The 22,576-nt window shown below is 41.7% G+C and overlaps 1 protein-coding gene and 1 long non-coding RNA gene across 6 annotated transcripts in view; one reads left to right on the forward strand and one right to left on the reverse strand.

The window, feature by feature from the left end:
• Positions 1–2,549: 2,549 nt before the first annotated feature.
• On the reverse strand, positions 2,550–9,869 carry LOC111608923. The gene is made up of 4 exons (XR_002752903.1): positions 9,676–9,869; positions 5,472–5,631; positions 4,013–4,220; positions 2,550–3,321 (listed from the first exon to the last, which is right to left on the reverse strand). It is a non-coding gene; the product is annotated as an uncharacterized LOC111608923 (long non-coding RNA).
• The window catches only part of efr3a (EFR3 homolog A), a 66,832-nt gene continuing 53,648 nt past the window's right edge, over positions 9,393–22,576 (forward strand). The window contains exons 1-2 of one of the 5 annotated variants that reach the window (XM_023335309.1): positions 9,393–9,681; positions 9,877–10,012. In XM_023335309.1, coding sequence (XP_023191077.1) covers positions 10,003–10,012 — 10 coding nt within the window. In that variant the 5' untranslated portion in view covers positions 9,393–9,681; positions 9,877–10,002. The remainder of the gene's footprint in view (positions 9,682–9,876; positions 10,013–22,576) is intronic. The other 4 variants (XM_023335308.1, XM_023335310.1, XM_023335312.1 and 1 more) reach the window with 4 other exon arrangements.

The raw sequence follows: 22,576 nt of genomic DNA on the forward strand, positions 1-22,576 counted from the left end.
CTTCAATATGAAACACAACTAAAATCACGTGAATAAGTTTGTCATTAAAAACATGCGGCGCCATCATCCTCCTGCCACTTCCTGTCGTCTTCTTTGTCGTTTCCACCAGTAGAAACGTCCAGCTGTTGATCATGTGACTCGTTATGTGTTTCCATTGCAGTTTTGGCCCAAACTCAGGAGTTTCTTCTAAATTGATTCGTCTCCATTGAGCAACTTTATTTTATGGTGGCAACGGGAACGATAACAGGCTCCTTCACTTCTTCAATGGCAACAAGGTTCAACAATTGTTTATATAATATAAAAAATAATTTCTTTGAAACTGTTTATTTCCAGACTTTAGGCTCCAGTCTTTCTCTGCTGGGCGTCTTCAATCGACTTTCTAAGATATTTATTTCTATCTTATTTTGCTGGAAAGCTGTTCTTGATGCATTACCTGTTATTTGATTTTTTATGCACTTTGTGAAGGAGAAACATTTCCTGAATAAACATTGTTTAAAAAAAACGTACATTCACTTACACCACATTTTTTTTTATCTCCTTTTATTTCAGTTCTTTTGGATTTTTTTTAAAGCTTTGGGTTTATTCTGCCCGTATTTCCTCCTTCAGTCAGTAAACCAGTAAAACCACTGAGTTCCAGTCTGCTGGCTCAAACTGGTTCAGGTTTTCTGCTGTGCTGGTCGGGTTAGAAACGGTGAATGGGATCCAGATGGGGACTGGGGCGGCGGCCCGGACCGGCCCGGCAGCGGCTCTGACTTCAGGCTGTTGGAGGAAAGTTCATCACCATGAGCTTCTGGCTGCCATGTCGCCTGCAGCCTCCCGCTGTGTGTGTCAGCTCTTATCTGAGTGTGTGTGTTTGTCAGTGATTATGGAGGAAGCAGATCTGAACCGAACCCTTCAGCTCCGGTTCTGTCCTCACAAACCGGGACCAGGACTTTGCTCCTGGGCTCTGCAGCTCCTCCTTTTTCCTACAATGTCAATGTACAATGTAACACAGATAATCTGTGAAAAGATCAAACTGTTATTGCCATCTGTAGAAACAATCAATCAGAGCCAGGAGGAGGAGCTTAGTGCTGTCACTCATCCTTATGAATGTGCTGCTAAATGTCCTGATGGCAGTGAAACAATAACTTTGCAGGGCATTCTGGGTAAATACAACCAAATAAAACAAGCTAGCCTAGCGCTAGCAGGAGAAACGGGTCGTGTTTTTTTTACCAAGGCAAAAGAGAAATCCAACAAACACTAGAGTCTGATGCTGCTCCATCGTTGTTTACACTTCTTGAAGAAGGAAGCTGGACTCAGTGTCTTCAGAGTGTCATGTCCTTCAGTGGTTCTTGGTGCAGCGCCCCCACAGGTGAGGAGAGGAACAGGTTTTTCAAATTGTTTGGTTGTTTTTGACTGAGAATGGCTGGAAATGTAAAACATGTTGCAACTCTGATCCCCAATCGATCCGAGTCTCCTGGACTATCAGAGGAAACATCCTGAGAGTTTATTTGTTTTTAATGCCTTTTCCTCATTGAACCCATTTATTACAAATTTTGCAGTTTTTTGTATGAGCATGTTTTCTGTTTTCTGCTTCTGAGGAAACTTTGTGCCATTAATCACTCCAGACTTCTCATGGGACTCTAATTGGATTAACTGGGATCTATTCAGATCACATGCCATGTGATGAACACACACATCTCTAATCCCACCGTCCCGCTGCTGGTCTTCACATCCACCCACAGCTGGACCTCCAGCTCCGATCAGCCGCTGCTGTCCTGCAGCTTCATGCTGCTGTTTGCACCGGTCTTCATCCGACACACACACACACACGCCCACACACACACCCACACACATGCCCAGTCGTCCTCACTGGTTGGGCTGCCACACGCCATCTGCTCCCATCAGGAGAGGCTGATTGATGCGCCGCCCGTATAACGGCTACAGCGATGAGTCATCGGCTCCCGCAGTCAGAAACTCTGTTAGTGTTGCCTGAGAAACCCACTGCTGCTGTCTGAGCCGCACAATAACCAGCCACTCCTTTACAAGAGGAATCACTGATTTACCTTCTCTAACCTCCAAGAACGTTTATGGTCCATACAAAACATGTTCACTACGTTTTGGCACAAAGTCATTCTCAGATAATCAGATTTTATTCTGCTCAGTTCTGCCTGTTTTAGGACCACTGTCACTTTAAATGCAAGGACGCAGCTGCTGGCCACGCCCCCAAACTCAGTGTTTACACTCACATATGAAAATGGCTGCAAACTTTTGCTATCTTTGAAAATCAAAAGTAGAGCCTCCTGCACAACCAACAAGAATGCAGCAAGTGGTTTCTAGATGATAAGTCAACAACGAAACACTTGTCTTTTCCAGCAGCCATTATACAGCGATAAAATCATAATGTTTTGATTGTTGATTCTATGTTGCATGACTTTGTGTTTTTATTATATAAAGCACCTTGAAATGCCTTGCTGCTGAAATGTGCTACACAAGTAACATTTGATTGATTGATTGATTGATTGATTGATTGATTGATTGATTGATTGATTGATTGATTGATTGATTGATTGATTGATAAAACCAGCTGAGCAAACAGGCTGGAACTCAGTTTGGGTTGCTAGGTAACAGGGTGGGGTTGCTAGGTAATGGGTCATTTCAGAGGTTTTTGAAACTGCTTATTTTCCAGACATCATAAAACTTATTGGTAAAAGACAGATTGTGGTTTTTTCCCCTTTGTTTAGCAGTTTGTTTTTAGAAAATGTTGAAACCCAAACAGACGTACAAAATGTGAATTATGTGAATTATGTGAATTATGTCCCCTTTATAGCTGCTCTTTGTTATCAGTCAGTGAAACACGATGCTGTTGGGAGGAGAACATCTGAAAAGATCAAATGTTTTGAGGTTTGCTCTTTCTGCCATTGTTGCAGATGTTTCCGGATCAGAATCATCCGTTCTGGTGTCGAGCGTTTCGCCGCCGCCGCTGAACGCTGAGATTCCTCATTGACATGCAAATGAAGCGGCCGACCAGAAGCTCAGGCTGTGGTTTGAACTCATCATGACCAGCAGGGTCTCCTCCTCCTTTCACTCACAGCTGTGAGGGAACCGGCGCTGACCCGAGCTCAACGCAGAACACAGCGCTACCCTGCCGGTACATAATGTTTCTGATGGAAATCACGGCCTGCAGGGTGGAGGAGGGCAGTGCAGGTGTGGAAAAACGACATGCCAAGCTGTGAAAGTCTGAGAAAACGGTGAGACTTTATAGCAGGAGAGGACGAACTCCGGGTCCAGTTCAGGCGGAGAGGATTCTCTTTTCATCTGAGTTCCATCTTTCACTGACATCTGAGAAAATGTGTGGGATAAAACAATTAATGTTTTAATAATCATGCTTTTCGCTTTCTTTAGACTTCTACCTGTAAATCAACTAAACAGTTTCAGAGGGCTGGTATCGTGTAAAAGTAACTTTTTTAAAATCTTTCCATCGTGTTATAAATTTATTCCCTCATCAGAAACAAATCTGGAGTATTGATTTGGTTTTGTCATGAGAAATCCGTTAATCTCCATGGCAACCGTTCAGCTGTGCAAACGCCCGGGTGGACGTAGCCCCGCCTTCAAGACACAGGTCCTCCCCCACTCAGCTCCTACAGACTAGCCAGCAGCAATTAGCAAACAGCTGGTGGAACTGCTGAGCTACTTCTTAGATAAACGCTGGTAAAAACGTTAAAGGGTTAATAGAGGAGCCATGTTGGGATGACTTCCTGGAGGCGGAGCTACAGAAAGAGCAGGAGCTTTTTAAAGAGACAGAGGCCCAATTTCAATGTGAATCACAAAGTAATATTTCAATTTAAATCAGATTTATAGAGTAAAATGGCTCCCTGTGCTTAAAGTACTGTCCCTTTAAGATCACTGAAGGAAACCAAGCAGCCCTGAAGTGGATAAGAGGAAATCGATCAGACATTCAGATTCATGTTTGGACTGAAAGCTTCAGATTTTCTGCAGAAAGCATCAATTTGAGAGCGGAGCGGGTCCATACCGTCCAGCTGCTCGGTACAAAGGCCGGCCGGCGGGACGGCGCTGCGCAGAGGGGGCTGCAGGTTCCTCACACAGGAAGACAATTTTCAAATGTCAAGTGTTTGTGGAATAAATGTCAACTGGCTGAGCGATGGGAAATCAAAGCGTCCTCAGCGAGACTGCTGCAGATATTACATGAAGAAGAAAAATGACCCGGCCCAGTAGGAGTTCTGGAAAACAGAGAGGGGGAAACAAAACAGATTGATTTATTGTAAACCAGTCTGGAGGAGCAGACAGAGCTGTGATGAAGAGGAGCTGGAGGAAGATGCTCTGGCTCTGAGCTGAATGCTTCATCCTTTTACTTTCAAACTGATTCTTTTTCTTTGTTTTGATTTAGTAAGAGTTCTGTAGCTGAAACCTGCAGAGAGTTGGACCGACAACCGATCTGCTGATGGTTTCTGGGGGGAAATGTTCCCGTCATGCCTCGCTCTGAGCCCAGTCCGTGAGATGGAGAGCTGGACTGCAGCTCGACTCTGCCCTCTACGGCCAGAAACAGTTACTGCAGGTTCCCGTTTCCTCACCTGAAGGGTTTTTACCTTCTGACGAGATTTCAGCAGCTACCTTAACCTGTTATTATAATACATAATATACAAGCTAAAGCCAAGTATGAAGAGGGATTATTGCTGCGGGGTTTGGATATTTTTGTGAGGCAGGACTCAGTCTAGATTTTTACAGACTGTAGAAAAAACTTCTTTTTACTGTCTGACATTAAATCAGTGAAAACTTTTCATCAGTTTCCTGTTGACTCAATGATCAATTCTTTTACAATTTTCTTCAAAGTCTGATTTTCACGTTACCTTAACATTCAATAGGGTTAATTACAGCAGTAATGTAATTGTCAGTAAGTTCCATTTTATAGCATAATGAAGTAACTATGTTACCTTCAGTAGTTATGAAAATGCTGTATATTAAATATGACTTAATTGAAATATTACTTCCTAATGTAACGCCTTGAAATTGGGCTCTGTCTCTTTAAAAACTCCTGCTCTTTCTGAAGCTCCGCCTCCAGGAAGTCATCCCAAAATGGCTCCTCTATTAACCCTTTAATGACGTTTTGCTTTGAGGAGGAGCTCAGCTGATGAGCAGTCCCACCAGGTGTTTGCTAATTGCAGCTGGCTAGTCTGAAGGAGCCGAGTCGCTAGATGCAAAACAGGCTCATCATCGCCACCTGCTGGAGTGGAGTATGAAACTCACATCTGTCCAGTGAAGGTTGTACATCCCAACTTTACTTCTTATTATTTTATTAAACAATCTGAAATTTATTTGCGTAAACTTTAAAATGCTGTATTTTTATCTCATTAACTGGAATAAAATCTAATTATACGGTAAGTTACACAACAAAAAACTGTCATGAAAACCGCATCGTCGCTCCTCTTCCTCCTCCTCGCCCCGCTCCTCTTCCTCTGCAGAAGATGACTCACTGTTTGGGGTTTTTGGGAACACAGACGTTTTGATTGATGGCCGCCAGTTTATTTCCGGCTCAGCTGTGCCGCCGTCACCAGTCCTCTGCTGCTGAGCTGTCAAACCTCCTGCACCGACTCCTCCAGGAAAACTGAGGTTTCTCTGTTACGCACCCAAGATCTAAATGGAAACAGTTTAAAGTCAAAGTTTCCAGATCTAACTGTTTTTAACACTGCAACATTCTCAGCAGCTCTTTACTGCTTGGATGGTTATTTAACACATAACACCTTGTTCCCTTTAGCTAGTTAACTACAGACAGAATTACAGTTTGTTAATTTTGTTTATACTGTAAATGTTTTCATATTTTAGCTGAAACTGATAATAGAACCGCAGTGAAATACATAAATACTGTAAATTATCTGTTAAGTCCTTCTCAGGACGTAAAAGTGAAAAACTGTCATAGATTTGCTCAGTATTGTAGTGTAGATGTCATAACGCCACAGATTTTAAAATCTTGATTTAAACATCAGATTATTTTCAGATATAGAAAACAATCCTGGTTGTAGATGTGCTGTTTTACGTGGAGTCAGAGTCTTTACACAGCAGAACAGGTTCTAACTGATTCATAAGGTCTGACTGTGATCAGAGTTGATCCGCTGGTCTGCCGGGTCGAGTCCAGACAACGTTTGGGCCGAACCTGAAGCTCAAACTCCTCAGTCTGAACAGAGAAGGTGTTTACTTAATTTATGGTTGAATGCAGCAGCCAGTCGGAGCAGGAAGGAGCCGTTAGGGAGGAGGAGACGAGTTTCCTGTTGTCCTGTTTTTGTTTTCATTTTGGGATTAAATACTTTTTGTTTTTATTATTAAAATACTACAATTTGGCCCAATGAGCAATAAATCAATTCATCGCATTATACATTAAATAATTAGCATTTCCATGATTTATTATTTTTTTCTCTTTCTACCAAAAACTGGATGATAAAAGTTTTCAGTCGGATGTTTTGATCTTATCTAGACATTTTTTGAAGGACAATTTTTCTTCATAATTCAGTTTATTTGTTGTTTCTGTTGTTTTGTTTGTTTATTCTGGATATTTAAAATGTCTTCCAGTTCCAGTGTTAAAAGTTTGTTATAATCTAAATGTATTGATTTTTGAGACTGTGCATTATTTTACCATCTCTATTATATTAATGGAAACCGTCTCAAAACAACAATATTGTTGTTTATTGCAATAACTTCTGGGACAATTTATCATCCAGCACACTGTGTTATTGTCACAGGCCTGTTGAGTCAGAATCATTTGGTTTAGTTTGTGCAGTTTTAACAGTTACATATATATCATTCTTTTTTTAAAGTGTTTAATAACAAAATTGCAATTTAGAAATAAATAACCTGTATTTTGGCTTTTTATCTTGAACCAGATGAAGCCAGTTATTAATGTTTGTCTTTTGAAAAACGTAACAAACATAATGTTGTTTATAAGCCTGTGAACCTTCAGCATCAGGAAATGCTTCAGACTCAGGTGGTGACACTTTATTCCCTCAGATGGAAACTCGTCACTGTTCTTATAAAAACAGAATTTCCTGTAAATCTTTGGCCTGTTTTGCTTTAAAAACACATTTTAAGTCTCAAAGTGACTCAGTGGAGCCCAGGAGACTCTGATGTTCTCTCCTGAACATTCACCTTAAGTTTTATTGTATTTTAATACAATAACAATATTATCTGAGCTGAAACTCGAAGGACTAAACTCCTCATTAGATTGTAACTATGCTAACACAGCAAACAGCAAAGACATTAATTGCACTTTAACAAAGTAATTCCTTTAAATCCTAACTTTTAAGCAATTAAAAACCTTTTGTTTCATCTTTGCTGAAACTCAAATCAAACTTCATCTTATATGTCCTGAACATGTAAGATCCTGTTGAAAAGGAACGTTGTGGTTTCAGAATCCGCTCATTTACACCTAAACTGGTTCCAACGAGCTGCATGAAAACATCCCGACGCTGCAGCCAGACAATCAGCAGTCAATTCCCAGAGTAATGAGAAAACTGCGACTGTCTGAACGTTTCATTCACTTCGTCGTTTTACCGCTTAAGATCATCAATACTGAGCTGAGGGTCGCTGCACATGGCTGCCTGCTGAACACAAAGAGGAAAAACTGAACATTTTCCCTCAATGAGGCTGGATTTTCTGCTACACGTTGTTTACTCTGTTCTTCTTAAACTGGGACAGAAATGAACAAAGAGGCTCTTCCTCTGCAGTCAGGAGGGAGCTAACTGGAATTAGCATCCAGCTAGCATGGCCAACAAACATCCCTAACAGGAGATGACAAAGTTAGCTTAGCATATGTAAATCTCTGATTTAGAAGTTTTTTTTTTATTAAATCTCTAAAAACAATCTGTCTCTTTATTCTGGTTCATAGCAAACAGAAATAATCAACATTAGTAGTTTTTTATACAGTTGACCATTCTGGCTCTGCAGCAGTTTTATATTAATAACGTTGGCGTTAGCGTTAGCATGACCATTTACAGGACAGAGAATGTGAAGAAAGAAGCATCTGATTCTCAAACAGCAGCACAACGTGTGTGTCATGGTTCACATGTAGACCGGGCCTGGGACTTTAACTTGTTATTTTAATAACTCATTAACTCAGTTAAAAATTGTGTGCATTTATATATAATGTAGGTTCAGTTATTAACTGACCCAGGACGTATCACACCTCAGCAACACTACAGGCAGTGGCGCCCCCAGGGGTGGGCACTGGGGGCCAGGGGCCCTCTGGAAAACTGTTGGCCACCATCATGCTCAGGCAAACAGAGTAATCTACTTTAATCAGGACATAAATGTAAAAGCAGATAAATTGATGTATTTATTTTTAAAATAACAAAAACTATGTTAACTTGAACACTGTTACCTCGGCTGTGATGTCATGCTGCAGCTCTGTGACCTCCTTCAGGAAGCCAGAAGAAAAGCAATAAATTAATGTCTTTTATTGGTTTTTAATATGCATTATGTCAACTTTAATAAGTAAATTATTAGTGGACTCACACTGTACCTGACTGCTCTACTAAAACCTCTAAATCTGTTAATGTGTTCAGTAACCACATGTTGAGATAAGCCCCGCCCCTTCCAGCTCCCTTTTAATCCCACTCTGCACAGCGATAACATGTGGATGTTTGTGCATCAGAGTAATTAAACAAGCCGTTTTTTTATTATTATTTTCCCAGCAGGCCTAGCGGCGGCGGCGCTGCCACTCATTTGACTTCAACACGCTTGGGACGCCATCTGTGAGGCCAAAGCCTTTAATCAGCCTGAAGTCCAGCAGGCGGAGCAGCAAAGGTCCTTAAGAGCTTAAAAAGCAGCACAAACAGAAAACTTTCTCACATTCACACATCAGATGTTTTCACTCCGGCTCCGGATAATTACCGTCTGCGGGTCTCTGCTGACTTTAATGACAACCAATAGTGACGCTGAAGGACGGAGCTTCACCTCTGCAGCATTTATAAGGAGTTAATAAGGATAAAATGACACTAAGCTGCATTAACTACTGGAAACCAGCAGCTAGAAGAGAACAGCAGCGGTTAGCGGCATTAACCCTTTAAATGTTGAGAAAGAAACGATTTGAAATGTCTTGAAATATCCGCCATCTTTCTTACGGCATTGTTTACATCTGTCAGGAAACAAACAACCAGCTCAGGTTGATGTTTACCTGAGCCGGAGGTGTACCGCCTGGGGGCGTGGCCTAAGCAGAGTACTAATTTTCTAATCTGTCTCTGACTGTAGAAGGAGCTAAAACATCCAACCATGGAAACATCCATACATCCATCTGTTATGGATAAACACATCTGTTGACCTCCAGGTGTGTCCCTGCCTGGACACACCTGGAGGTCATCTGATCTCAGCCCAAAGTTTCACGTATTTTTCACCAATAAGAGGGAAGAAAATCTGTCACGAAGCAGAGACAGGTGAAATCTGGGACAATGTGTCCAGTTAGAGGACAGGTTCCTGCAGACAGCATGTGAGCTGGACGTGTCCCCTCAGAGGACATCCGAGGACATTTCTCCGCAGACACACCTTGCTGCTATAATTAGCCGCCTCTCTGGCTGCTCAACCCGCATGTTTTGGCTTGTTAGGCTCCGCTGCTGCTCTCACTTCCGTGTTGTCTGTCACCGTAAAGCAGGAAGCCAGGCAGTAATGTGTGGGAGTTAATCTGCGGGTGTTTACCTCCAGGTATGTCCCTCTCTGCGCTGCTTTTAGAGCTAATGTCGCTGTTAAAGCTCCGCAGCGTTTCAGCGGCAGCTCGGTGAAAGCCTCCCCGGACAGGAGGAGCTGTTGGTGGGGCTGTAGCTCCGTGTCAGCGGGCAGCTCCAGCCCGGAGCGGGGCAGCCTGGCCGGCCGTTAATTCTGTCTCTCGGCTCCGAACAGGTGATCCGCGGCGTCCAGATACTCTGAACCCGGATACCAGGTGAAGCGGAGCGGCGGCAGGAGAAGCTACATGGAGGCTAACTGACGGGGCTCGGCTGGAACGGTCTGCGGTACTTTAGCTCCACAATGCCCGCCGGTAAGTGGTCTGTGACCGTGGGACTGGGGCCGTGGGTGTGCGTGGACACGCTGGGGGAGCAGGGTTCGTGTTTGAGTGTGAAACTGCGGTGTTTATTGAGCTAATTACGACAAAGCCACCAGGGTTCAAGGTAAACGGTTGAGTGGTGCGTTCACGGACACGCGTCTGTATGGGATACCTGTTGACGCAGAGGTGAAGAGAGGGGTTTCCTAAACCTGGGGTCGGGGTCCCACTCTGGGCCGTGAAATGGGTCTTCAGCTGATCGCTTTGTTTCTTCTGCTGTCATTGTTACATTAACAGTGGTAAGTTTCTGAACCACTGGATTAAATAATATATTGACATGGATGAAAATGTTGATTAATCTGACAATAAATTCTTAATCAGTAAAATATTTACTGGCGTTTTAAACCAAAGTTAAATTTTGGAAGGAAAATCTTTAAGTATGGAGGAAGAAATGTATGTAAATCTAAGAACACAAAACTTTATTATTATTATTATTAATAATAAATATTAATATATGAGATTTTTTTTCTTTCATTGCTTATGAGCTTTTACTTTATTTTTTCCCCTTGTACAGTTAATATTTTTGTTTTATTTTAGCAGCAAAGAAGTTTGTAAAAAAGCAACAGTTGTAAAAAAAAAGATCAGGAAAGAACAAATATTACACAATATAATCAAAATAGTAACTATATTTTAAAATAAAAAGTCAGGTAATAAGAAAACTAAGATGGTGGATTTTCTGAAAAAAGTAATAAAAAAATGTGACATGAAATTAATATAAAAAGGTAGAAGTCGTAAAAAACTTTTTAACATATTAATGAAATTAAACATTTAAAGTAACATTGATTATAAACTGAAGCCATGTAGGTCATAAAATATCCTCAAATTACAAACAGGTTGAACATCTTAGTTATGAAATAAAATGATTAAGAATAAACCTGGTAATGGCAAAAAGAAACAAATATAAACTGAAATAACTTATTAACCACGAAAGTATTACTATTGTAGTAATTACCAAAATATGCCGTCAAATAAAAGCCTTGCAACCAAAAGGAAACAAAATGAGTGGAAGAACTGCAGCTCAGATTTTAAACTTCTGATTGAAGCATTAAAATACATATAAATAAAAAATCCTATTTGAATGCAGGTGGTTCATCAACTCCTGTTTTATAAAGGAAGTACATTCACTTGGAGCCATTTGGAAAACAAATTACTTCCTCACAGAATAAAAATGTCAGTTTGTCACAAACATTCAGTTCTTGTAAAAGTGTCTAAAAATGATTTTAAACCCAGAGAAAAACTTTGATTTCAAACACCAGAACCTGTAGATTATAAAATGTTTGAATTATGGTATCCGCTAATGGTTGCTGTTACTGTGTTGCGTTTAAAATGGTCAGGAAATCAGAGAGGAAGCGGGCTGAGCTGGATGGGTTTAGAGAAGCAGAGCGTGTTGGAGGCTGGATCCGCGCTGCGGGACGCGCTGCGGTCTCCGAGGAAATTTAACAAATGGGTCACTTCAGCAGAAGACACCAGAGAGCTTTTCATCTTCCTTTTATCCTCTTTAAGAAGAGCTGAAATTAGGAGGAAGGAAGAGGAGCCATGTTGAGGCTTTCAGGCTTATTTTATCCTGCAGGTTTCTGATTAAAGTGACTAAAGGGGGAAAATCATTTCTGGGTGTTTTTCTGGTTCCTTCTGCTGGTTTTTATAAAAGGGAATTTTAAAGGATTTGCATGAAAATGTCCAAGATGGCCGCTCATCCAGGTGTTTACCTCAGCAGATGTGGTCGGATTATTTCAGGGAGTTTTGTTGGATCACAGGTTGGATCAGAACCAACGTCCTCAACTGGGCTTTAGGTTTGTCTTTGACGCTCTGTAATTTCAGTTTTCTGGGTCTTTCATGCAGACAGGAAACGGAAATGAAGATCAATCAGAGAAGTTAGAGCATGAATCAAAAATAAACCTTGGAGATGAAATATTAAATCTTCAGCTTTGGGCTGAAGATTTTCTGGGTTTTTCCTACATGGTGATGAAAGTTTCAGATCGTTTCCTGAAGCAGAAATTAAGCGGAGAGAAGCAGCTTTGTCGTCCATCGCTGCTGTTTGTCTGTGCATCAGATTTACTGGCGTACCAGAAACATGCAGGATGATGAAGCATAAAGGTTCCGCTTGGATCCTTTTACGTTTTTTATTTTAAAGTTATGTCTGTTTTTTTAATTCTTTAAAGTTTCAGCTCTAATCTAAAGTTTTTGAGCATCAATCTGGACTGGACTGGTCCGGTTCTGTGTGATGGACCGGGTTCTGCTCTGTGTGATGGACTGAGTTTGGTTCTGTGTGATGGACCGGGTCCGGTTCTGTGTGATGGACCGGGTTCGGTTCTGTGTGATGGACCGGGTCCGGTTCTGTGTGATGGACTGGGTTTGGTTCTGTGTGATGGACCGGGTTTGGTTCTGTGTGATGGACCGGGTTCGGTTCTAATCTAAAGGTTCTTGTTTTGTTCAGAGTTCCTCTTCGTCTCAGAGAGAAACCCGTTCAGCCGATCTGCAACAGGTCCGGTTCCGAACACGCTGCGGTTCCTCCTGACTGTTTAGCTGCGTGATGGTTTGGTTCAGTTCGGTTCTGTGTGATGGACCGGGTTTGGTTCTGTGTGATGGACCGGGTTCGGTCCGATGCTGCTGTTCCTCCGCACCGTTCAGCTACACCTTCACCGTTTCCATGGTGACGGCAGAGCGACACAGGAGCTTCCTGTTGGCTGTTCAGAAAACATGGAGGAAAGTTCTCTGATCCGACCAGAACAAAATGAACTTCTGGACCGGGTCGTTCAGAACTCATCCGGGTCTTTAATGTCCGACTTGGTCTGGAGCAGCAGCAGCTCAAAGCTGAAGAAATGATGAACAAACATTTATTTAGGAAGAGTCTTAAAGTCAAACATGGAAATTCATCTTCCGGTTCTGAATTTCCAGTTTTCATTATTAAGCTTCAACAGTTTTGTTCTGATTTTCGTCCTGCCGGACCTTCTTTAAATCCTAAACACGTTCTGGAAGAATACAGGAACAATCCCAGGTGTGTGTGTGTGTGTGTGTGTGTGTGTGTGTGTGTGTGTGCGCGCGCTCTGTCATGGCTGCCGTTACTCTGAGAGTGAATAACAGCACTCCCATAAGTGTGTTTCCCGTCTCTCTGCGCTCTGACAGGAAACCAGCTGCTGTTTAATGTTTGTCCTGTTAAATCCCGACTCAGGAAACCAGAACCTGGAGCCAAAAAAACCAACAGCAGGAGCATCTCTCTGCAGATAGAGCATCTTTGTTTGCTGGAGGTGATATTTCAGCCTGCTGATGCGCCTCATGTCTGCCAGATAATCACTCCCTGTGGTAAAGTGCTGATTGCATTAGCGGTAATGTGACGAGTGCAGTATTGATCGCTGATTGGTTAAAGTGGCAGGAGGAAGAAATGGAGAAGCAGAAAGTCTCTGCAGACAGAAGCCAAGAATAACTTTTGGAGTCATTGTTGGCTTTTTATATCAAAGGTTTATCATGATCCCAGAACCATTATCTGTAATGTCAGTAACGGAGGAAATGCTTGGACTGCAGTAACTATGAGCATCTCTGCTGCTGTTTAAGGCAGGAGAAAAGATCAGTAGGAAACTAAAACCAAAGTTGTTTCATTGTGATTACATTAGATTTGGTAAATGTGACTTTTATTACAACTATCTAGTTGGAAATTATTATATTTTCAAATAGTTGGTAGTCTAATAAATATAGTTAGGATCATGTTGCGTTAGTGTTTGCTCCTTCAGTGACGGACCTCAGCGTCATCTCAGATCCTTCCTGCCAGCCGCCGCCGCTGCTCCCAACAAACTGCTACATATTTTATACAGTCTGCTGTCTGTTTATGCACCAACCTGCATCTTGGTTCTTTAAATGATCCTATCCAGTTGCACATTTCATTACATTTTAATATGCAATTTTTAATGACTATAGTTTCAACTTTTGTATGTTGCAAATTTGCTCACAATATTCAGTCTTATTTTTCAGTTTTTATCATTTTTAAGCTTCTTTGAATCTGTTTCATTTACCTTTAAGCTGCTGCTGACACACCTGGCTCCTTGAATGACCAGAGAAACTCTGGAAAGATGAATTGATAGAAACACGTTGCTCCAATCTCATGGCTTGGTAGATTAAAAACTAAAAGTATTTTTGTTGCTGAGCTCATATTTCTATTTGTTCAATTATTTAGCAGAAAAAACGGGGTTAGTAGTGAAGATATTGCTTATTTTGCTAATATATATACTTACAATTTTATTTAAGTCCCACCACTAAATTGCTCCTGAATTTATTAAATTGTTAAATTTTAACCTTTAGTCAGTTTTAAAAATGTAATAACTTCTTAACATTTTTACACCTGCAGATTCTCTTTCTGGCTCGTGTTGAGCCTGCAGGTCCAGAAACACCAGAGTCATGTTTTCTGGTTCTGAATCCAGAATCATGCAGCGCTCATCATGAAGGAGGAAGAGCAGGAGGAAGAGGAGCGTTTAGCCGGCCGCCGTCTCTCTGATTGGGTCGTTTGTTTTTTCCTGCGAATGCAGTAAAATGCAGTGTGAAACTCTCTGGTGCGTTTCACACCAGAGCCACAGAAAACCATGTTCTGCATGTGAGGAAGAGGATAAAAATAGTTTGTAAAAATGCATCTGATTTATGGATGCAGCCGTGTCTCTGTGTGAGCTGCAGCATCCATCATGGTCTGCAGGCTCCTGAAGAGTTGACGCCGCAGTTAAACCAGTATGCAGCAGAAAGCTGCTGCTGCGCAACCTGATGAGCTCATATGTGATCAGCTGAGATGCATGATGGGATTCCTGCTGGGAGAAACTTTATTTCTGCCTTTATTGGGTCGAGGCCTTCATGTTCTCCTGAGATTTCCAAACAGCGATCTGCTTCAGGAAGAAGAGAAGAACTTTAAGTTTTTTCCCCACGTAAACCTGAGGAACCTTTTAGTTTTCCAGTTTACATTGAATTGGACTGAACTGTTTTCTGTATTGTTTCCTGGCTGTTTTTGGTGAATGTGGCCCGAATGGAGCAGCTGTAGGCTGATGCGTCCCGAACCGAATCAAACGCGGCGCGGCTTCCTGTGCTCTGAGGATGGTTCCTCCCTCAGTTGTTGCCTCTGATTAGTATTCATAGAATAAGACGGTTTGTTCTGCAAAGAAGGATTTTGTCCTAAATATAACTTCAAAGGAGCGTGGGCGTCCCTCTGTTTTCCTCCGCCGGTCGCATCTCTGCCGCGCTGAGAGCTTTTATCTCCGTCGGCTGGTTGTGTGACGCTCTGCTTGTTGCTTTTCAGCACTTCTGTAAGGATTTTCTCTGCAGATGTTTGCTCAGCATCAGGCTGCAGAGACGTTGGGCAGGAACATGTGAAATGTCTGCAGCGCAGCACCTGCTGGTTTCTGCAAACACCAAACTTCTGATTATGATAAAATAATCTGGATTGGAGGAGGAGAACTTCAGGTTGAATCCATCAGAGCTGGTCATTGCAGTTCATTTCTGAAACCGAAACCTTGTTGGATCGGACACCTTGTGAAATAAGGTTTAATGGGTGGAAGGAAAATCTTAAAATTTTAATAAAAATGTTCTAGTTATAAGAGACATAATATACCAGTGGAAGATTTTAATTTAGAATCTGGGAAAATGGCAGATTATTTCACTTTAAACTATTATTTTTTCTTTATCAATGTTATAAAATTGTTTTGCTGAAAAGTTATTCTAAGTGAGTTTTGTCTTATTTCAAGTCTACTGAAATATTTTCACTAGAAACTAGACAATAAAAATGCTTGGTAAGATTTTGTTTTTACACTGTAGCTAATCTTAATCTTTTTGATTATCGGATTATTTTCCTACTAAGTGTTTCTTAAACGAGTCACTGAAGCAGGTACCTACCAACATGGCTGCCAGTTGGTAAAACCTGCCTACAAAATAAAAGCACAGATTTCAAATGGTTAAAATCAAAACATTATCAGAGATAATCAGTTTTGTGACTAGTGGTTCTGTTTGTAGCTTCCTGCTCCACCTGGTCCAGTCCCGGTTTGTTTCCTGAGTCTTTCGTCTCATAATGAAAATTAAATCCCAACAGATTAATAATCCCTGGCTGCTCAGAAACACACAGAGCTGAATTTAGACTTCATGAACATCTGCTTTGTGTCGATCTGAAGCGAACAGGTGAAGGCCAGTGGAGACCTGCCGTCGGAGTGAGAGCTTTTACCTTTCCGATGGAAATCAGGAGGCGGGGTTTGTTCGGCAGACTGCGGCCCCGTCATGTGAGGCTGACATTTACACCCCCACATTTCAGCTAAATGGCTGAGTTCCTGCAGCATGTCGGTCTGACCTGTTGACATTTTCTCAGGGAAAAATCCAAAGTTCTGCTGTGCTTCACCTCTCTGTGGTTAGTCTTTGTTTCCTGGTAAACGGTCGTTTTAAGGATGTCTGAGATGAACCTTTAAACTGCATGTTTTGGATGTTTAGAAATGAAAAGCCTTCGCTCTCGCTGAGGCTGAATTTCTTTTCCTTTTAGAGAATGGTTGACTCCATGTGAGCCGTCAGTTCTGCTGTTTGTCCTTTTTAGGACGTCAGTGGATGAAAGTATGAGATGGTGACCTCAAACACAGACCGGGCCTCCGCGCTCCGTCTCGGTTATTTACGGCCGTGACCAAAGCTCTTCAGTGATGCACATGCTGTCACTGAAACTCTGTTATTCTGCAGAGGAATCAGATGCCTGATGATCAGTTAGAAAGACGTTTAATCAAAAAGAAAATGAAAGTTTTGTGCAAAACAGTGATTTAATTTGAGCTTTCTGGTGTTGGATGAAGTTGCCAAAACAAACATGCTAGCCTAGCGTTAGCGGGAGAAATGTCTCCTGGTCTTTAGCCAAAGACTAAAGAGAAATCCTCCAACCGCTAAAATCTGACGCCTCCATTTTAGTTTCCATTTGGTGAAGAAAGAAGTTGCGCTCAGTGTCTAAAGAGGTTTTTGTGTCGTTTCCTTCAGTGGTTCTTGGTGCAGCGCCCCCACAGGCCAGGAGGGGAACAGGTTGTTAAAGGGTTTGGTTGGTTTGACTCGGTGTGGGGTGAACGAGAACCACAGAGGCTGGAGATGGAACAAATGTTGCAACTTTGGTTCCCAATTGAATCAAGACTATTTTACAATCTGGTGTGAAAACAACCAAAGATTCTGCATGAAGTTCAAGACATTAGAAAAGTGGTGCCAAGTTACGATTTTTGTTAAATCCTCCTGATTGTTTGACATCTGAAGAAGAAAAGATGAAGGGAACATAAATCCTCTTTACTAGGATCAACAGACTGGAGCTCAGTGCTACTTTTTATAGTCATTCAGAAGAGACTAGACATTTTCTGTTGGACTTAAGGAAACCGTTGCTAAATCTGTCAAATGCACCTGCGTTGGCTATGGAGTCCCACAGCGTTCAGATCTTGAGTCTCTTTACTATAAAAGTTGAAATCTTGGATTTGTGCTCAGGAAACTCTCTGGATCGTTCAGGACAAGATGCCTCTAAAGATGACACAAACGGATCCGGTCAGGATTAGCAGACCTCCATATTGACCCTTTCCAACCACATCACCTGAACGGAGTATTGAACTGATCTACTGCGACTGAAACAGCCATGGTTTCTACTTGTTGAAGTTGAGCTAATTTATCGCTAGCTGAGAAACCAGCCCATACTTCTCCCTCCATGTTTGTTGATTTCTTTAAATGACTGACTTTGCCACATCATTGATAGCAGTTTGTCAGACACGGTGTTTCCCTTTGCACCAACGCAGATTTAAAAGTGTACAAAAGTCTAGATGCTAACCGGTTTTTTCATACATGCTAACGGAGCTGTTTCTCCATAGAGACTGATGCGTAAATTTGCAATAATGCAATATTTGGTTTTTATTAATCTTGCCTCTTGCCTTGTAAAATCGTTGGCTGCAAATCTGAGGGCTGCTGGTCTTTAGGATTAACGGCTGCCATCCGTCGTCGTCTTCTTTCCTCATCAAAAGGTTTACGATAAATGACAAGTGAGGTTTACATCTTTGTCATTTGACTTTTTTTAGTGAAATCAACTAAATAAAAGCGATATTGGATTGCTAACAGTTTGGTTTTTGACTAGCTTACAGTAGTTAGCATGTAGCATGGCGTCAAGGCGGAGCGACGCTTTCTGAAGACGTCTCATGCTGAGGGTCAATATGTTTGAGTTTAGGAAACTGAAACTTCCCTCAGGCTTCAGGTTTAGAGTCAGTCTGCAGATTGAGCTACTTTATCTGGATCACACAACCTCAAACCCACACATATTTACACACACAGGAGACGATGGTCATGCTTTCTAAAATATTCAGACTCTTCACCTTCAGGTTGTGTCCTGTCAGGTAAAATGCTTTTCACTGACATAATCCCAGCAAACAAACCCTCCCTGCTCATCAGGGTCTGTTTCTTGTGTTTTCCTCTCAGAGGAATAATTAGAGAGTTTAGGAGAGCTTTGGTTGCACACGCCGGGCTCTGCAGAGCGGCTGCTGCTGCCGTCGGCGAGGGGAAACACAAACACCGCAAGGTCAGCGATGACTGCCGGTGTCTGAGGCAGGAGGGGGGAGAGAGAGGGAGAGAGGCTGGCCACGGAGACGGCAGGAGAGACGGAGGAGTGGAGGTCCACCTGGGAGGCCATTCGCTGCTTCACCTCCAACAAGATGGATTCAGAGAGCAATGAGTCCGGTAAGAGGATGTTTCTTCATTTCTGACTCTGGCAGACAGAGATGGAGGCCGAAGGGTCAGTGGACGAGCCCGCTCTGCCGCGGCCATCGATCTGCTCCTCCACTGAGGCCCGATAGCCAATCAGCAAGCTGGTTCCGCCTGACTGGCGCACCTTGAGACCAATCAGAGAGGGCGCTGAGGCCAGGTAGCCGTAACGAGGAGGGACCAGCCGCTGCTGATTGATGATGATGGTGGCACTAACTGCTGTTTTATGGTCTGCCCTCCTCAGAAACTCCTGTCTTATTAAGGATTTACTCTAAAGGTTAAACAGGGAAAAAAACATGGCGCCTCCGTTTTGTCACCTGAGAAAAGCAGTTTAAGCTTTTAGAAAGGATTGATTTACTCCCGTCTCTTTCAGTGGTTTATGTTTACTGTAAGATTATCCAGCTATGATTTTACCTTATTCATTTCTGGATATTAATAATTTCAGAGGAAGAAATGCGGTTTGTCTGATAAATGAGTTAGATCTGCTGTATTTGACATAACTCATCATTATTTATATTTTAGTCCCATTTGACCTGTTTGTGCTTTAATGCTAGAGGCCAATGCTGCTTTGATTTAATGTTTTTCTTTAGCTGATTAGTAGAAGTTCAAGGCTTTCTAGTCTTAAACGTTAATGTGACGAATCTGTTGTAATATTTTCCATTTATGTGAGGAAAGTATTTCTCCCTACAGGTTCTTGAGTTTTTATGTGTAAATGTTTCAGATCATGAACCAGAGAAATAAATCAGGGTTAATTTTTTATTTCTATCTAGAGAGGAGTTATCCAAACCAAACTGATTCCAGTAGTAAGTCCCGTCAACGCAGCAACATTTCTGCAAAGTAGAGCGGGTCAAAATACCTGTGGCTGAATTTTGACATGTTCTGTTTTTCAGAACCCTTTGAGTAGCCGAGTCATTATAGAACCAAACAAACCGGGTTGGTTTCAGAGAAGTTTGTATCCACTTGAACTGGCACAAATCAACGCTGTATGAAACATGCCAAACCCACAGGGGGCAGTATAGAGCAGAGCTACAGCCCAGGTCAACCAATCAGATTGCTTCAAAGCAACTACTACTTCCTGTTACAAAGTAAACGTGGTGCGGGGAAGTTCAGATGGACGTGTTGAGCTACGTTTAAATACCGAATAAAACACAAAGTGTTGGTTGGGAATTGTTCAGGTCTTAGTATGAGGGGCCGTTTAGGACAAAATTTACGTTTTGTCTCTCACACACTACCAAAAAGTCTCGCATACTCCAAAAAAATAGCCACGCACACTCCAAAAAATTACGTTTTGACTCTCACACACTACCAAAAAGTCTCGCATACTCCAAAAAAGTAGCCACGCACACTCCAAAAAATTACATTTTGTCTCTCACACACTACCAAAAACTCACGCATACTCAAAAAAATAGCCACGCACACTCAAAAATTACTCACGCACATTCAAAAAATACTCAAATTGCGTATACACACACTACTAAAATGTCACACACACACACACAAACGTTAACTTTCTCGCTCACATACACTGCACTACCAGCTCGCACATTCACAAACGTTAACTTTCTCGCTCACATACACTACTACCAGCTCGCGCACATACACACAAACGTTAACTTTCTCGCACACACACAGACGTTTATCTCTCACATACACAAGACTAAAGTTGAACACACACACAGTACTAAGACTCGTTTTATGTATGTGTGAGAGCGACACTCTTTTTGAATGTGTGAGAGTTGTCACGGAAGAGGCGGGGCATAATTTTTGGATCAAACTGCGCATGCGTAGATCCTAAACTATAAGTTTCGATTGTTGACTCACTGTATGTTCTATTACTTAGTATATTTGTGCTTTTAAATATATATAGAACGTTTAACTTTCTTGTAGATTAAATGTGCTATAGAAATAAATGAATCTGATTGATTGATTAAAAAGAGCAAAATTGCTGTAGTACAATCTGTCCACTGGGTGCCAGTATTACAGGAATTATTAACCGGCGCCAACTAGTGCCGAAGAAGAAAGAGTTTGCTATACCGAACATGGCTAACTCTAATTCGAAACGAGAGAGAATTGGTCAGGCAGCTGCCATTTTAAACACCATTCTATCTTCTCCGGAGGCAACCAGCACTTTGACAGGCGCATTAAACGATTCAACGACTGCCCGCAGTGCTACAATCTGGCACCCAGTGGACAGATTGTACTACAGCAATTTTGCTCTTTTTAATCAATCAATCAGATTCATTTATTTCTATAGCACATTTAATCTACAAGAAAGTTAAACGTTCTATATATATTTAAAAGCACAAATATACTAAGTAATAGAACATACAGGGAGTCAACAATCGAAACTTATAGTTTAGGATCTACGCATGCGCAGTTTGATCCAAAAATTATGCCCCGCCTCTTCCGTGACAACTCTCACACATTCAAAAAGAGTCTCGCTCTCACACATTCATAAAAAGTCTCGCTCTCACACATACATAAAACGAGTCTTAGTACTGTGTGTGTGTTCAACTTTAGTCTTGTGTATGTGAGAGATAAACGTCTGTATGTGAGCGAGAAAGTTAACGTTTGTGTGTATGTGCGCGAGCTGGTAGTAGTGTATGTGAGCGAGAAAATTAACGTTTGTGTGTGTGTGTGTGACATTTTAGTAGTGTGTGTATACGCAATTTGAGTATTTTTTGAATGTGCGTGAGTAATTTTTGAGTGTGCGTGGCTATTTTTTTGAGTATGCGTGAGTTTTTGGTAGTGTGTGAGAGACAAAATGTAATTTTTTTGAGTATGCGTGAGTTTTTGGTAGTGTGTGAGAGACAAAACGTAATTTTTTGGAGTGTGCGTGGCTACTTTTTTGGAGTATGCAAGAGTTTTTGGTAGTGTGTGAGAGACAAAACGTAAATTTTGTCCTAAACGGCCCCTCATATCTTAGCCCCTGTTTGTAAACAATAATTTCATTTATAATTAAATGTAAATCACTTAACAGTTTGTTATTTCTAATAATTAATACTACTACTAATAATAATTAATGTGACAAAAGAAGAGGACGTCTGTAAGGGAGCAAATGCTTTTTCACAGATGTGTTTGTGGAGCGTTTCTCCTCCTCGTGTTGATGTGGTCAGCGGCGTGTTTGCAGGGGGAATCTGAGCATGAAGGACTGCGCGCTTGTTTGGACGCCGTCCTTCAGCTGCAGGCTGACAGATGTTTGATTGGCAGCGCGGCTGGAAACACCAGAGGTCATCTGATGCCTTTCACGCTTAATTAAGTCCCTCCCATCCATCCCGCTACCTCACTGAGAGACGGACAGATTTCCTTTCCTGTCTTTGGGAGACATGGCGTGTCATGTTTTCCAAAGCAGAAGCTGGGTTACATGCCTGCAGATAGAAGAACTTGATGTGGTATTTTTAGGATGGAAAAAAACTTGGATTTGTTCAACAGAAGCTTTTTCTGAAATGATGACATATTCACTGGTATTGTTTTACTACTCTGAATGGTACACAGAAGTTTATAAAGTCTCACAATTTTATCTGGTGGTGAGTTTAAGCTCCATTATTGTTTCCAAAGCTGTATTCAGTGATCTTCTCACTGAGGCTGAAAAGTTTAAATATGCTCAACTTTTGTTCATAACTTTATGAAAACAAAAAAAAAAACATGTAAAATATATATTTATGTGAAATAACTGAACGCAGCCAGTCCTAGGCTGACGCAGCATCCAACATTAGCTTGGCTACAACGTTAGTTTGACTTCTCTTAGACTTGCATTAGCTCATCTGCTCCCAGGCTAAATTTAGCTAGGTTGTTTCT

Source organism: Xiphophorus maculatus, chromosome 6 (assembly GCF_002775205.1).
Source record: "Xiphophorus maculatus strain JP 163 A chromosome 6, X_maculatus-5.0-male, whole genome shotgun sequence".
In the NCBI taxonomy this organism is placed as follows: domain Eukaryota; kingdom Metazoa; phylum Chordata; class Actinopteri; order Cyprinodontiformes; family Poeciliidae; genus Xiphophorus; species Xiphophorus maculatus.